Below are 16085 nucleotides of genomic sequence, written 5' to 3' on the forward strand. Positions count from 1 at the left end.
CTCAGAGAAATCTTTTTCATTGCTAAAAAAAGTAGGATGACTAAGAATTTAGATTTCATTTGACATCAAATTGAACACAGTTCCTTTGTCTGATTTAGTAACTTCTTGAAATTGAAGCAGTAATCACCACCTTGAAATAAGTTCTCAGAACTGTTTTTATTTAGGGTGTGCTTCTTAGTTTGCCAGAGCTGCTATCACAAATATCATACAATGGGTTGCCTTAAACAATGGATGTTTATTGCCTCATGGTTTTAAGCCTAGAAGTCCAAAATCTAGATATTAGTAAAGCTTGCCTTCTTCCTGAAGACTGTAGCATTCTTGTGCTGTCATGAGTCCTAGGAGTTCATAAACTTTCTGTCAAAAGGTAGATGTCTTTCCTCTCCTTTCTAGCTTCTGTGACTTCCCAGTTCTTTGGAGGCCTCCAGTAATCTGAATTAAAACCCACCATCATTCAGTTGGGCCACACCTGAAGTAAAAATAACATCTTCAAGAGGCCCTCTTTTCCATAGTTTAACATCAACAGGAATGTGAATTAAGATTAAAAGCATGTGAATGTTGGGGTACGTAATCCAATCTACACAGTGACTGCATATTCTCATTTACCTGGACCAGTACTGGTTTGCACCTGTTGTTTTCATATGGTTTTATTAGTTCCCCTTTCACTCTCATAAGCATGCTCATTTGGAAGATAAATTATATGGCCTCCTGTTTTTATATTACTGTATTGCGATGCTTGAATGACTGTAACCTTACCAGTAGACATGTTTTCTTTCTCTTCTGATAGATCCTGAACATCAGAGAGCTAATGGTAACTTAAAATATTTTGAGTATATAATGACTAAAGAAAAAGATGTCAATAAGTCTACTTCACATGACCAATCAGACCACAAGGTCACACTGAAAAAAAAAGGTGTTGCCGCGGATTACCTGCCAGAGAGACAGAAGTACGAAATGCTCTGCCGTGGGGAGGGTATCAAAATGGTAAAGTGGAAAAGCCAATTGCATGTGTGTGAACGTTGTGTGTGTGAATGTGTTTGTATGTAGTTCCATAAAGAGTTAGAGTTCATTTTTATTTAAGCCTATGTGATAAAAATCTGAATGATTACATATATAGTGAAATACTGCTGTATGCCACATCACTTCACTGTAGGAGTCATGCTTAATATGCTGCAACTGTTAGTAAAATAGCTTTAAAATAAAGGTTGTGAAACAAACCATGGCAGGCATTTTTAGTAATATTCCTCGTTTCACAGGTCAAAAGAGGCTTATTTTCTAGCATGAAGCTTTAAATATGCTAAAGGGAAGTGATTTTTTTCCTTGCACCTTAATGCATAAAGAGTTCAGCATTCATAAATAGAAATACTATTTTAACGCATCCTATGAGACCTAATGGTTTCATCTGTACAATAATCCTGATCAGCCTTGATAAGCTTACTTAGTAAAATGTTTTTACTCTAAGAAAATATTCAAAATGAGAAAGACTTTCAGTAGAATGTGGCTTTGATATTCATTCTCTAAAATACCTAAATATGTCTATAAATACCCCTTTACTTAGTTTATATTTATGTATGTATAACAATACCAATTCTTCAGGATGTTAATAGAGAGTAGGCACACACATAAAAAGTTCTATGGTCAAATAAGTTTGGGAAACACTTAAACAAAGTTGGACAGTAAGTTTTTGTTTATCTTTAGGACTTCTCAGAATGTTTTTATGATAATGTACATTATGGATATGATATACATTGTTTCTAACATTAACTGGTAATGGAAATCTTTTTGAAGGAATATCATGTGGGACCAGTGTTTACTTGATTGCAGCCATATATAGAAGGAGTTAGTGAATTTATGGAGTAAAAACTTGAAAGCCTAAACATTTGCATAGTGTTTAACTCTTTTTCTTTATTACCAATAAACTTAAGCAGAGCTTTTATATTTTGACTTTGATGACTGTTGACAGCCTAATGTCTAATAGTAAATAAGCAGATTGATTATTTCTATGTTGACACTTTTGATAGCTATGCTCACAGGGTCCTGGGAGGATATGCTTGCTTTTGCTTTGGAAGCTAATGAGTAAAATACATACAAGATAATAACACTTTGTTAGACTCAAGTTTTAAAAATTTTGTCTGTAAATATTTCAATATGTGTCTTTTAAAGATAAGTACTCAAAAAATAACCTTAATGCTATTATCATACCTACAAAATTCATATTTTTATTGTCATCAAATATCTAGTTAATATTCAAATTTCCAGTAGTAAGCATTTTTTTTTACTGCCCTTCTGAACTCTTAAAAGAGTAACTGTCTGTTAAATAAAACTGTAAGTACATAACAGAAGTCTGCTAATTTTCTGATTTGTTGATGTGACACATGATCGAGGGACCATCTTTTTTCTTAGAATGGTTAAATTAATTTTATGATGGTATAAAAGTCTTCTATTATATAAAGACTTGGATTTAACTCTAGGTAAATAAAGTACATGGGAGATAAACATAGATCATTATTTGTTTTATTAAAACAAAAACTAATATTATTACTACTTTGTAGATGTTTTAATTGAGAAAAGAATCACCTTTGAAATAATTTATTTAGTAAATACACAGATGATTGAAAAGAACATTTCTTTGTTTTACTGACTGATTTATTTGTGTACTTCCTAATAAAAGATTTGCTGTCTTTGTTTAATAATGTTTTTTCTGAGCTGCCCTTTTTTTGGGGGGAGGGGGGTGGTGCATGGTCTGGGAATTGAACCCGGGTTCCCTGCATGGAAGGCGAGCATACTATGCGCTACCCATTTTGATATTTGCATTTAAAAATCCTTAAAACTTTTTGTCATAAGCATTAACTGAAAGGTATTTAGGTAAATCTGGTTAATTTTTTTTTCTCCTTCTAGGAATTTTGTCTTTCTGGGTGCTTCTCAGTTACTTTGTGAAGTTGGGAGCAGTGCTAGACATTCATTTCATAATTCCAAAATTTTGTTGTTTCTTTAATACTTATAACACTTATAACTTTAGTTTGGTAAGAGAAGGTGTAAAAAATAAACCCCACTTTTTTTTCTTACTTAGGCCTTCCATTTTTCCTCCAGAAAATATCCCCTAGTAATTTACAGAGTACTGTTTTCATTTGTATGTCCTTCCACATCCTTCCATGTATATGCAAACATGATTATTGTTTCTTATTGCATAAGATCAAGTATTAAAACTATTATCAGTCTAATATTTCCATCATTTTTCTTAACTTTATGCTTAGACTCCTCGGAGACAGAAAAAACTCTTTTGCCGCTACCATGATGGAAACCGGAATCCTAAATTTATTTTGGCTCCAGCCAAACAGGAGGATGAGTGGGACAAGCCTCGTATTATTCGCTTCCATGATATTATTTCTGATGCAGAAATTGAAATTGTCAAAGATCTAGCAAAACCACGGGTAAATAACTTTTTTCTTTTTTTTCCTCCTCAGTTTAACATATCAGTTTTTCCTTTGCAAGATTACAGAAATGACCAATACAGCAGTAACTCCACAGATAGTTTTAGATATTGTTTCTTTGACATGGTGGAGTTGTTACTAAGCTCTATTTATGCCAATTTTTTTCTCAGTTAGTTATCACACAGTAAGGACCCTGTCCTGCAATTGGGTTTTAAGCACTTGATTGTGAAAATCATAAATGAGATTTTTATTTACACTTAAAAAATTTGTGTTTCAAGCATCTTCTTGCAAATTGTTTCTTATATTTTATAGTCTTTTAAAATCTCAGAGACTAATCAGAGCCCAGTCTTTTCATGTAGTCTGTATTTTTACCTGAATGAATACTTGAAATGTTTTTATGCCCAGGTAGACTTGGGTACACACATTATGCTATTTTGCAACAGTGACATCACATTCATCCTAAGAAAATAATTAATGTAAACACAATTCTATAAACTTAGTGCTTAGCATAGAAATTCCTCTTCTGTGAGAACATTGAAAGCCTACCCATTATGTTCTTTTCTTTTTCTGCCAGCCTCTTAAAACATATTTGGCCTATTTTCCCTCCCTTAGTTTGTTATTTTGAAATAATTCAAACTTAGAAGATAATTAAAAAAAGTGGTAATACAAAAGCCATACGTATTTATTTGGTCTTATAATAGAATACAAATTGTATTTATGCTGAATAAACATGCAGCATATTATTTGTTCTCTTATTACCCAGGCGTTGGCCAGCTTTTTCTTGTAAAAGCCTAAATTATAAATTTTTTTTTTTAGGATTTCAGGACATATGGTCTCTGTCACAATTATTCATCTCTGTTGTTGTAGTGCAAAAGCAGCCATGTATAATAGGTAAATGAATGGATATGGCTATATTCCAATAAAACTTTATTTACAAAAATAGGCAGCAGACCAAATTTGGCCTATGGGGCACAGTTTGCTGACCCTTGTTATATCATAAAGGTTGAGTTATATGGATAGCTAAACTGCAAAATAAAGTTAAAGCAAGAATTTTTATTGTGTTCTTACTTTTCCAAGTTGATCCTTTTTGATTTTTACTAAACAAAAATTACATTATTAATGGAAAAGATTGATCTAATATGTATGAGTGCTGTTCAAGGGAATTCTTACAAATCTTATGCCCAGCAGAATGCTAGTTAGAAATATATTATATTGTTATTTGCTTTTGATTCCTGTTTTAATCCATTATTTGTCATTAATAAACCCAGTAAACCAAAATAACTTGGTAAAATATTCATCAGTAATTCATTTCTGCTTGGACATTAAATCTCATATCTGGATTTGGAGGCCTCTCTCTTCAACGGGGATGTCTCAGTCTGGATGTTTTTGACCCAAGAAACCCAACTGTGATGAAAATTTCATACTCTTTTGTTAACCTCAAAGTCATCCTTCCATTTAAAAGTTTGTGAGATCATTATCTTGGCTGCCATCTCTTTCTTATTTTTAAAAGTCAAGAAGTTCTTTTCTTCTGCCTTTGTTCTCAGTCCAAGATTATTTCCATTGTTAAATAGGTATCCTGATGAAGAAAAGATTGACCTTAAAACAAATACTGAACAATATTTACCTTTGCAAACAATTCCTTCACTAAAACAATTAAAATTTTTTAAAACAAATACCTGAAAAGCAAATTGGTTTTCAAGGCTCAGCACAACATGGCTGGAAGTGTATGGAGTTATTTTCTCTTTCAGCTTCCTTTGTAAGAACACCAGAATTCTGACTGGTTGCATAAATGTGATTCACTTTTTATTTTGTAATGCAAGTATTTTGATGGTTGGCTTCACAGCTGAGGCGAGCCACCATTTCAAACCCAATAACAGGAGACTTGGAGACGGTACATTACAGAATTAGCAAAAGGTAAGAGATGTGTATGCTGCATATTTTGCCCTCTAATGAGTATTTTATACATCCAACAGGAATTATTCATTTAGGGGAAGTAGGTCATTTTCAGTCTCCAGCTCAAGTCATTGCCCTATTTACATATGCATGGATAAACTGCTTCGTGTTTCACAGGTCTTTTCCTTTAACTAGAAGTTCTGTTCTAAATTCGTCTATTTTTTAAAGAGAATTAATATCCTGCTTTGCATCTTTCTTCAGTTCAGGAGTCAGATATGCGGGAAAAAGCCTTATACTTGTTTTCTTTTTCCTTTTTCTTGCAAAAGGGAGAAAAAAAGAAAAAGCAGCAGCCTGGATTAATCTGGGAGTATTCTTTGTTTATGCAGTTCTATCACATTCATAAATGCTGCAGTGAATTCACATCATCCTTCATGGTTGCATTGGCATTTGTTCATACATCATGTAAAATACCATTGTCATTATGGAGTAATCTGTATTCCTCTTGTTGAGGCTTTTTATTTGTAAAAAATATCTGCTGACTCAAAACTTGGCAATGGAAAAGACAGAGTTATGCTCTGAGCTCAGTCTTCCAAATGTTATTACTTAAGAACTTAGTTGCCTTTCACTTCAGCAGGGAAGACTTAAAAACAATTTTATCTTGGTGAGATTTTTAAAAAGTGAATTTAAAGAGGATGCTCATGATTCTTTTTTCAAAATATTTAAAGAACATTTAACTTCTAGATCTGAGAAAGCTCCTGTGAAACATAGTGCTACAAATAATTTACATAGAGCTTCAAATGATTCTTTTAAAAAAAGTGAAAGGACAATAAATCTACAACAAAAATCCGTCAAACTATTTTCTCTTGATTTGGAAGTGGCTATTTTTATTGCCAACTTTCTAAATGTTTTTGCTGATTTGAAATCATCACCAACCATCTAGACCAATCTGAACCCTTCCAATCACCTGTGGCTTGGCAAAACAAAACAAAATGACCCAAAACCGTAAATTGCCTGCTACTAGAGTAAGTCCTTGTCCTTTCTCTTTTTTTTGTAGCTGCGCCGAGCTACAGTACATGACCCTGAGACTGGAAAATTGACCACAGCACAGTACAGAGTATCTAAGAGGTAAGGGAGTAATGGAGAGAATTTTAGTCATACTTGGACCATCTTCTTTCCTAAGATCTAATTCTCAGAAAATCCGTGATATGGTTTCCAAGACCCAGGCTGTTAGTTATAGGTATTTGATGTCATCTTTGCATACATTTTTATGATGGACTAATCAAAGAGAGTAATGAAGGCGGTTATTAGAAATTTTCTGAAGTAATGTATTAGATTATAAAATCCTGCTGAGGCTCTCCAAGCTCTAGCTGAGAAGTAAGGTGTTCTCCCATTGAAGTTAAGAATTAGATGTTCCCAAACACTCTCCATAGAACAAGGCATAATTGGGCCTCTGTTACAGCAGGAGTTTATAAATCTTTTGGTCACCAAAAGCTGTGGGTATTGAGAAAGCAAATGTCTCGAATAAGTACGTAATAAATCCTTTGCAAGTCAAATAGTTGAAATTCTTCGCTTTCAACAACAACAACAAAAAACATTGCTGTAGGAGAAGAATGGAACGGTATGGAAATGCAAATTATTGGGGGGCAAATGTTGAAAAATTTCCAAAAGTTAAAAAATACTTACTCTTTTTTTTTCCAAGTGGATATGGTGGCCATAAAATCATTATGGCATCTAGATTCTGCTGGGTACATTTAAAAAGTAATCATTTTTTAAAAATTACCAGTATTTGCAATATGCTAGAATTAAATCCTTTGAAATTATTTAAATGATGATGAAAATTTTAGTTGTCAACTAAATTGAGCAAAGGAGTAAAATAATTTTAAGCAGTTATTTTAGGAGAAATTCAGGCAAACATTTTTGAAAATTTCTGCTGCAAGACATAGCACAAGTACTTTGAAGGCTAGACAGAATGCCTTGATTCAACATTTCCTTATATTTTTGGGGCAAAGCTATATGTGCTTCATCTATTATCATATATTAATTTTAAACATCACCCTTCCCCATCCCACGCATATCCTTGTTTCCTAATTGTCTCTGCCCTATTCCACTACCTCCTCCTACCCCAAATAGAAGACATGAGGAAAATTTAGATTTGCTATAATATGATTTTGATATTAAGCATAGGAGCATTTACCATTAATGAATACTAATAAATGTTAAGGATTCACAGAAATTAAGTTAAGCTTAAGCTAAGATTTCATTCTATTACAGAACCTCTAAATTCACCTCTTAGAAAGATGAGTCTCTTACCTTAAAAAAAAAAAAAAGCAAAAAAGCATAAAATGTTAGATACTTTATCAGATAATATGGCATGGTTTCAGACATATTTACTATCATAAGATATGTGGGTATCTAAATTCTCCAGATTTGGAACAAATTTCATCAACTCAGGGTATAAGAATTCTTTTTATTTTTTTAATTTTCTATATATATGGTGGACCTTTTGAAGAAGTATCCAGGCCACGGAACCATTGGATTCTTGCCATTAAGTCAGAATAAATTACTATTGGAAAGGTGTTCTATAAATGTTTTTTCCTTATTAACTAAATATTTTTAAACATTCCGAGTTTATCTTCAACATATTTTACATTTATACTCTGATAAATAACTTTATTGGAGAGAAAGGTACAACCATACTTTATATTATATATGGCAGCAAAAGACATTTAGCCAACAAGCATTTAAAAGAGTCTGAAAAACACCAGAATGAATTCATACAATCTTGACATAGTATGGCAGGGGAGGTGTATGTGTGTTTAAAACAACCTAGGGTGGGCCACAGTGGCTCAGCAGGCAGGAATGCTTACCTGTGATGCCAGAGGACCCGGGTTCGATTCCTGGTGCCTGCCCATGTTAAAAAAAAAAAAAAAAATTTAAAACAACCTAGTAAGAAAGTTATTGTATAACACAGTGAACTTAATCTTTTTACAGAAAATTGTCCCTCAGTCCTTTTAAAAATATACATTGAAAGAGAGGTCTTAACTATTGAACAAGGAATTTGCTGCATAAAATAGCCAATGTAGTTTCATATTTAACAAATAAAAATAAAATAAAAATGTTTTTACTATTTTCAGAATTTAATCACTATACCAAGACATTTTTTACCAATCACTACAAATTTTGAAGACTGCTATAAGTGAAATAAATGTTCAGTTTATGTTTCCCCTATAAATTATGTTTCTGAAAAAGGCATCTCAAATGTAAAATGAATGAAAGAATTTATGTGTTTTGATGTCAGTAGTAATTTAATCGCTTTTGCTCTGGGAAACATCTGTATTTTGAAAGGGTCAGAAGGGAATTCCAAATGTCTGTATTTTGAGTAGTTTCTAAGTAGTTGCATCATCTTTTGTGGAAGTAGAAATTTGCTTGATCTAGCATTCAAGCAAATAGAATTTTCCTTTGGCAAAATAAGCATGGAACTCCATTACTGTTTAAAAATAATAAAACTAAAAAGATTTTATTTACTTTATTGACCATCTGTTAACTTTTGGCAAGTCATCTTGTCTTTTCCATCATTTAAAAAAAAAATAGAAAATTTATTGCAGCATGCTAATCGAGGAGATAAAAATTGTTAATAATGTTGGTTGGATCAGAGAAATGGATTTTTAGTTTTTGAAAGGTAAATAATCATTTATGTGCTCTGAAAAGACAGTTTATGTGAGCTCATAAGATCTAGTTAAATTAAGATAAATAATGATACATGCAAATAAACTGTTTAGAATAGAAGAAGCTTCTATTCCAGTGGGATATTTTTTGGAGGTAGTTTTTATTTTACTTTTAAGCAGTGATTTCTACATTGTGATGTTTTATTTGATTTCAGATTTAATTTACCCATGTTAGTAAGGAACAAAGATGATGTAAAGAAATAATAAAATTTAAGCAAATGTAAATAGTTTTGAATTATTTCAGATTAAAAAAAAGATTTAGCATAACTTTTAACAATACTGCCCTCTAATGGATTCGACAGTGGTTCTTAGACTTGAGATAGCTGAATTGGACAAATCTGTATATTATTGTTGCAAAATTGTCCTATCAGAAAGCCAAGAAACTGGATAAATTCTCAGTCTACATGATTAGCCTTTCTTTTTTCTTTTTCATACCCTTATTGCTCACAAAGGATAAAGCCTTCTCGGGCACTGTTGAAAAAGAATAGAGTCTTAAAAAAAAAAAAGAAGAAGAGGTTCTAGCTCACCTTTATTTATTTATTTATTTTTTACATTTTTTATTGTGAAATATAACATATTTGAAAAAAAATGATAAATTTCAAATATAGTATGGATTACAATTGCACCATTTCAGGTATTTCCTTCTAGCTGCTCTAAGACACTGAAGACTAAAAGGAACTATCAGTAAAATGATTCAGTAGTTATACTCTTTTGTTAAATCCTATCTTCTCTGGTACAACTCCTCCTTCTTCTTTGATCTTTCTCCCATTCTTTAGGAATATTTGAGCAATGACCATTCTAACTCGTTTGTGTTGAAAAGGGATGTTGACATTATGGGGTAGGGGAATCTCTTGGAGAGACTGGTAACTCTGGGTTTTAGGGCTTAGCTGGCCTAGGAACCTTTGGAGGTTATAGGTTTCTGAAAAATAAACTTAGTGAGTGAAATTTTTATAGAGTCTCAGATAAGCCCTGAAGTATTCTTTAGGGTTTACAGGAATACTGTTAGTTGGGACTTGGCATACAATGGCAATTAGCAATATCTAGCTCAAGCTTATATAATGGTAGTCTCTAGAATAGCCTCTCCACTCTGTTTGAAGCTTTCTTTTTTAGGCATCAGCCCTTAGAGAAGAATTTTTAGAACAAATAAATTAGTTAAATGTCATTAGTTAAGGCTTATTGCCCTAAATATTATGGCTTTTTAAATTACAGATGTAGGTCTTCATGCATTGATATGTTATAATAAACTAATATTTTCTTCCTGGTCTTAGTGCCTGGCTGTCTGGCTATGAAAACCCTGTGGTATCTCGCATCAATATGAGAATACAAGATTTAACAGGACTAGATGTTTCCACAGCAGAGGAATTACAGGTAGGTAATCACATTATCCTAAATTATGTGTTATCACAGATCCTTAAATTATCTTTACACTTTTTCAAGAGTAGCTTCAGAAGAGATTTCCTAATACTGTATTTCAATTTGCATGATGGTTTGGGGCTGTAAAAGTGATTGTGTAATTAAAACCTTGCTAAGTGATCCTAATAATGGAAAAGATTATGATTGTTCAGTGACCTTTAAAATATTTTGTCAAAACAGTAGAAACTCACCATTTGATATTTTTCTTGGTTTCTGTTTGCTTTTAATAGCCATCTTAGTGGGTATGAAGTGTTATTTCCTTGTGGTTCTGACTTTCATATCCCTGATGGCCAGTGATGTTGAGCATCTTTTCATGTACTTATTTGTATATTTTCTTTGGGGAAATGTCTGTTCAGATCCCTCCTCCATTTTAAAATTGGGTCATCTCTCTCTTTATTGTTGAGTTGTAAGTGTTCTTTACATATTCTGGATAGTAGACCATTATCAGGGAAATGATTTATAATTTTTTTTCCCTTTCTGCAGATCATCTTTTCACTTTCTTGATGGTATCTTTTGAACCACAGATTTTTTTAAAATTTATTTATTAATTTAAAAAAATAAACAAACGAAGTAAAACATTAACGTCATCATTCCATTCTACATATATAGTCAGTAATTCACGATATCATCATTTCGTTGCATATTTATCATTTCTTAGAACATTTGCATCAATTCAGAAAAAGAAATAAAACGAAAGCAGAAAAAAATAGATTATACATACCATACCCCTTACACCTCGCTTTCATTGATCAGTAGCATTTCAAACTAAATTTATTTTAACATTTGTTCCCCCTATTATTTATTTTTATTCCATATGTCCTACTCGTCTGTAAACAAGGTAGATAAAAGGAGCATCAGACACCAGGTTTGCACAATCACACAGTTACATTGTGAAAGCTATATCATTATTCAATCATCATCAAGAAACATGGCTACTGGAACACAGCTCTACATTTTCGGGCAGTTCCCTCTGTTCTCTCCATTCATCTTGAATAACAAAGTGATATCTACTTAATGCATAAGAATAACCTCCAGGGATGATTGAATAATGATATAGCTGTCACAATGTTACTGTGTGATTGTGAAAACCTTGTGTCTGATGCTCCTTTTTTTTTTTAATTAATTAAAAAAAATTAACTAACACAACATTTAGAAATCATTCCATTCTACATATACAATCAGTAATTCTTAATATCATCACATAGATGTATGATCCTGATGCTCCTTTTATCTACCTTGTCAACAAAGGAGTAGAACATATGGAATAAAAATAAATAATAAGGGGAACAAATGCTAAAATAAATTTAGATTGAAATGCTAGTGATCAATGAAAGTGAGGGGTTAGGGGTATGGTAGGTATAATCTTTTTTTTTTTTCTTTCCTGTGTTCGTTTTATTTCTTTTTCTATTGTCTTTTTATTTCTTTTTCTGAATTAATGCAAATGTTCTAAGAAATGATGAATATGCAACTAAGTGATGATATTATGAATTACTGATTATATATGTTGACGTATTATTTGGTTTCTTAATTCTTTAATTAATAAATAAATTAAAAAAAAAAAGAATAACCTCCAGGATAACCTCTCGACTCTGTTTGGAATTTCTCAGCCATTGACACTTTGTCTCCTTTCACTCTTCCCCCTTTTGGTAGAGAAGGTTTTCTCAGTCCCTTGATGCTGAGTCTCAGCTCATTCCAGGATTTCTGTCCCACGTTGCCAGGAAGGTCCACACCCCTGGGAGTCATGTCCCATGTAGACAGGGGGAGGGTGGTGAGTTTGCTTGTTGTGTTGGTTGGAGAGAAAGCGACATCTGAGCAACAAAAGAGACTCTATTGGGGGTGATTCTTAGGCCTAAATTTTAAGTAGACTTGACCTATCCTTTTGGGGTTAAGTTTCATATGAATAAATCCCAAGACTGGGGGCTCAGCCTATAGCTTTGATTGTCCACACTGCTTGTGAGAATATCAAGAATTCAACTTGGGAAAATTGAATTTCTCCCCATTCTCACCATTCCCCGAAGGGGACTTTGCAAATACTTTTCCACTCACTGATCGAATCACTCTGGGATTCATCGGGGCATCTCTCTGGACAAATCAACAAAATCTCATGTCCTACCCAAGATTCCAAGTACTTATGGTGTTCAACCAAGCTATCTACATAAGTTATATTAGGAAATGCACTAGTCAAAATATAAATTTTGTACTAAATAAACATTTTTTGCTTTAGTCTCACACATAAGTTTTAAAATATTAATTACCATCTATTTTCAGCACCTTGCAGTAATGACATTCCTTTGTTCTTCCTCATGCAAAAACATTTTTAAAATTTGTACATTTAGTCACAATCATTATACACTCTAGGCATTCCTAGATTATACCATCTCAACCTTTATCATCTATCTTTCTTTCTGACTTCATTTGTGACCCCAGCCATCCTCCCTCTATTCTTTTCACATTCAGCTTCATTCAGTGTTTTAACATAATTGTAATACAGTTAGGTAGTATTGTGCTGTCCATTTCTGAGTTTTTATATTCAGTCCTGTTGCACAATCTATATCCCTTCAGCTCCAATTACCCAATATCTTACCCTATTTCTAACTCCTGATGGTCTCTGTTACCAATGAAGTTCTCCAAGTTTATTCACTAATGTCAGTTCATATCAGTGAGACCATACAGTATTTGTCCTTTTGTTTTTGGCTAATTCCACTCAGCATAGTGTCTTTAAGGTCCATCCATGTTGGACCTTAAAGAATAACTTTATTCTGTCTTACAGCTGCATAATATTCCATTGTATGTATACACCACAGTTTATTTAGCCACTCATCTGTCGGACATTTTGGCTGTTTCCGTCTCTTTGCAATAGTAAATAATGCTGCCATAAATATTGGTGTGCAAATGTCCGTTTGTGTCCTTGCCCTCATGTCCTTTGAGTAGATACCTAGCAATGGTATTGCCGGGTCATATGGCAATTCTATATTCAACTTTTTGAGGAACTGCCAAACTGCCTTCCACAGCAGTTGCACCATTTGACATTCCCACCAACAGTGGGTAACTGTGCCTCTTTCTCCACATCCTCTCCAGCATTTGTCATTTTCTGTTTTGTTGATAATGGCCATTCTGGTGGGTGTGAGATGGTATCTCATTGTGGTTTTGATTTGCATTTCTCTAATGGCCAGGGACGTTGAGCATCTCTTCATGTGCCTTTTGGCCGTTTGTATTTCCTCTTTTGAGAAGTGTCTGTTCAAGTCCTTTTCCCATTTTGTAATAGGATTGGCTGTCTTTTTGTTGAGTTGAACAATCTCTTTATAAATTCTGAATACTAGACCTTTATCTGATATGTCGTTTCCAAATATTGTCTCCCATTGTGTAGGCTGTCTTTTTTTTTTTATTAATTAACGGAAAAAATGAAATGAACCCAACATTTAGAAATCATACCATTCTACATATGCAATCAGTAATTCTTAACATGATCACATAGATGCATGATCGTTTCTTAGTACATTTGCATCGGTTTAGAAGAACTAGCAACACAACAGAAAAAGATATAGAATGTTAATATAGAGAAAAAAATTAAGTGTAATAATGATAGTAAAAAAAAAAAAAAGAAAGAAACCTATAGCTCAGATGCAGCTTCATTCAGTGTTTTAACATGATTACTTTACAATTAGGTATTATTGTGCTGTCCATTTTTGAGTTTTTGTATCTAGTCCTGTTGCACAATCTGTATCCCTTCAACTCCAATTACCCATTATCTTACCCTGTTTCTAACTCCTGCTGGACTCTGTTACCAATGACATATTCCAAGTTTATTCTCGAATGTCGGTTCACATCAGTGGGACCACACAGTATTTGTCCTTTAGTTTTTGGCTAGACTCACTCAGCATAATGTTCTCTAGGTCCATCCATGTTATTACATGCTTCATAAGTTTATCCTGTCTTAAAGCTGCATAATATTTCATTGTATGTGTATACCACAGTTTGTTTAGCCACTCGTCTGTTGATGGACATTTTGGCTGTTTCCATCTCTTTGCAATTGTAAATAATGCTGCTATAAACATTGGTGTGCAAATGTCCGTTTGTGTCTTTGCCCTTAAGTCCTTTGAGTAGATACCCAGCAATGGTATTCCTGGGTCGTATGGCAATTCTATATTCAGCTTTTTGAGGAACCTCCAAACTGCCTTCCACAGTGGTTGCACCATTTGACATTCCCACCAACAGTGGATAAGTGTGCCTCTTTCTCCGCATCCTCTCCAGCACTTGTCATTTTCTGTTTTGTTGATAATAGCCATTCTGGTGGGTGTGAGATGATATCTCATTGTGGTTTTGATTTGCATTTCTCTAATGGCCAGGGACATTGAGCATCTCTTCATGTGCCTTTCGGCCATTTGGATTTCTCTTCTGATAGGTGTCTGTTCAAGTCTTTTTCCCATTTTGTAATTGGGTTGGCTGTCTTTTTGTTGTTGTTGAGTTGAACAATCTCTTTATAAATTCTGGATACTAGACCTTTATCTGATATATCATTTCCAAATATTTTCTCCCATTGTGTAGGCTGTCTTTCTACTTTCTTGATGAAGTTCTTTGATGCACAAAAGTGTTTAATTTTGAGGAGCTCCCATTTATTTATTTCCTTCTTCAGTGCTCTTGCTTTAGGTTTAAGTCCATAAAACCGCCTCCAATTGTAAGTTTCATAAGATATCTCCCTACATTTTCCTCTAACTGTTTTATGGTCTTAGACCTAATGTTTAGATCTTTGATCCATTTTGAGTTAACTTTTGGATAGGGTGTGAGATATGGGTCTTCTTTCATTCTTTTGCATATGGATGTCCAGTTCTCTAGGCACCATTTATTGAAGAGACTGTTCTGTCCCAGGTGAGTTGGCTTGACTGCCTTGTCAAAGATCAAATGTCCATAGATGAGAGGGTCTATATCTGAGCACTCTATTCAACTCCATTGGTCGATATATCTATCTTTATGCCAATACCATGCTGTTTGACCACGGTGGCTTCATAATATGCCTTAAAATCAGGCATCGCGAGACCTCCAGTTTCGTTTTTTTTCCTCAAGATGTTTTTAGCAATTCGGGGCACCCTGCCCTTCCAGATAAATTTGCTTATTGGTTTTTATATTTCTGAAAAATAAGTTGTTGGGATTTTGATTGGTATTGCATTGAATCTGTGATCAATTTAGGTAGGATCGACATCTTAACTATATTTAGTCTTCCAATCCATGAACACGGTATGCCCTTCCATCTGTTTAGGTCTTCTGTGATTTCTTTTAAGTTTTTTGTATTTTCTTTATATAGGTTTTTTGTCTCTTTAGTTAAATTTATTCCTAGGTATTTTATTCTTTTAGTTGCAGTTGTAAATGGGATTCGTTTCTTGATTTCTCCCTCAGCTTGTTCATTACTAGTGTATAGAAATGCTACAGGTTTTTGAATGTTGATCTTGTAACCTGCTACTTTACTGTACTCATTTATTAGCTCTAGTAGTTTTGTTGTGGATTTTTCAGGGTTTTCGACGTATAGTATCATATCGTCTGCAAACAGCGAGTTTTACTTCTTCCTTTCCAATTTTGATGCCTTGTATTTCTTTTTCTTGTCTAATTGCTCGGGCTAGAACCTCCAACACAA

The 16085-nt window shown here is 33.5% G+C and overlaps 1 protein-coding gene across 2 annotated transcripts in view; it reads left to right on the plus strand.

Moving 5' to 3' along the window:
- Nucleotides 1-16085, plus strand: part of P4HA1 (prolyl 4-hydroxylase subunit alpha 1) — a 110570-nt gene that overhangs the window by 58005 nt on the left and 36480 nt on the right. The window contains exons 7-10 of one of the 2 annotated variants that reach the window (XM_077124941.1): nucleotides 785-981; nucleotides 3252-3428; nucleotides 5272-5342; nucleotides 10315-10414. In XM_077124941.1, coding sequence (XP_076981056.1) covers nucleotides 785-981; nucleotides 3252-3428; nucleotides 5272-5342; nucleotides 10315-10414 — 545 coding nt within the window. Of the gene's footprint in view, nucleotides 1-784; nucleotides 982-3251; nucleotides 3429-5271; nucleotides 5343-6375; nucleotides 6447-10314; nucleotides 10415-16085 lie in introns of both variants that reach the window. The other variant, XM_077124942.1, reaches the window with a different exon arrangement.

This window comes from Tamandua tetradactyla, chromosome 13 (genome assembly GCF_023851605.1).
Source record: "Tamandua tetradactyla isolate mTamTet1 chromosome 13, mTamTet1.pri, whole genome shotgun sequence".
Taxonomy (NCBI): Eukaryota; Metazoa; Chordata; class Mammalia; order Pilosa; family Myrmecophagidae; genus Tamandua; species Tamandua tetradactyla.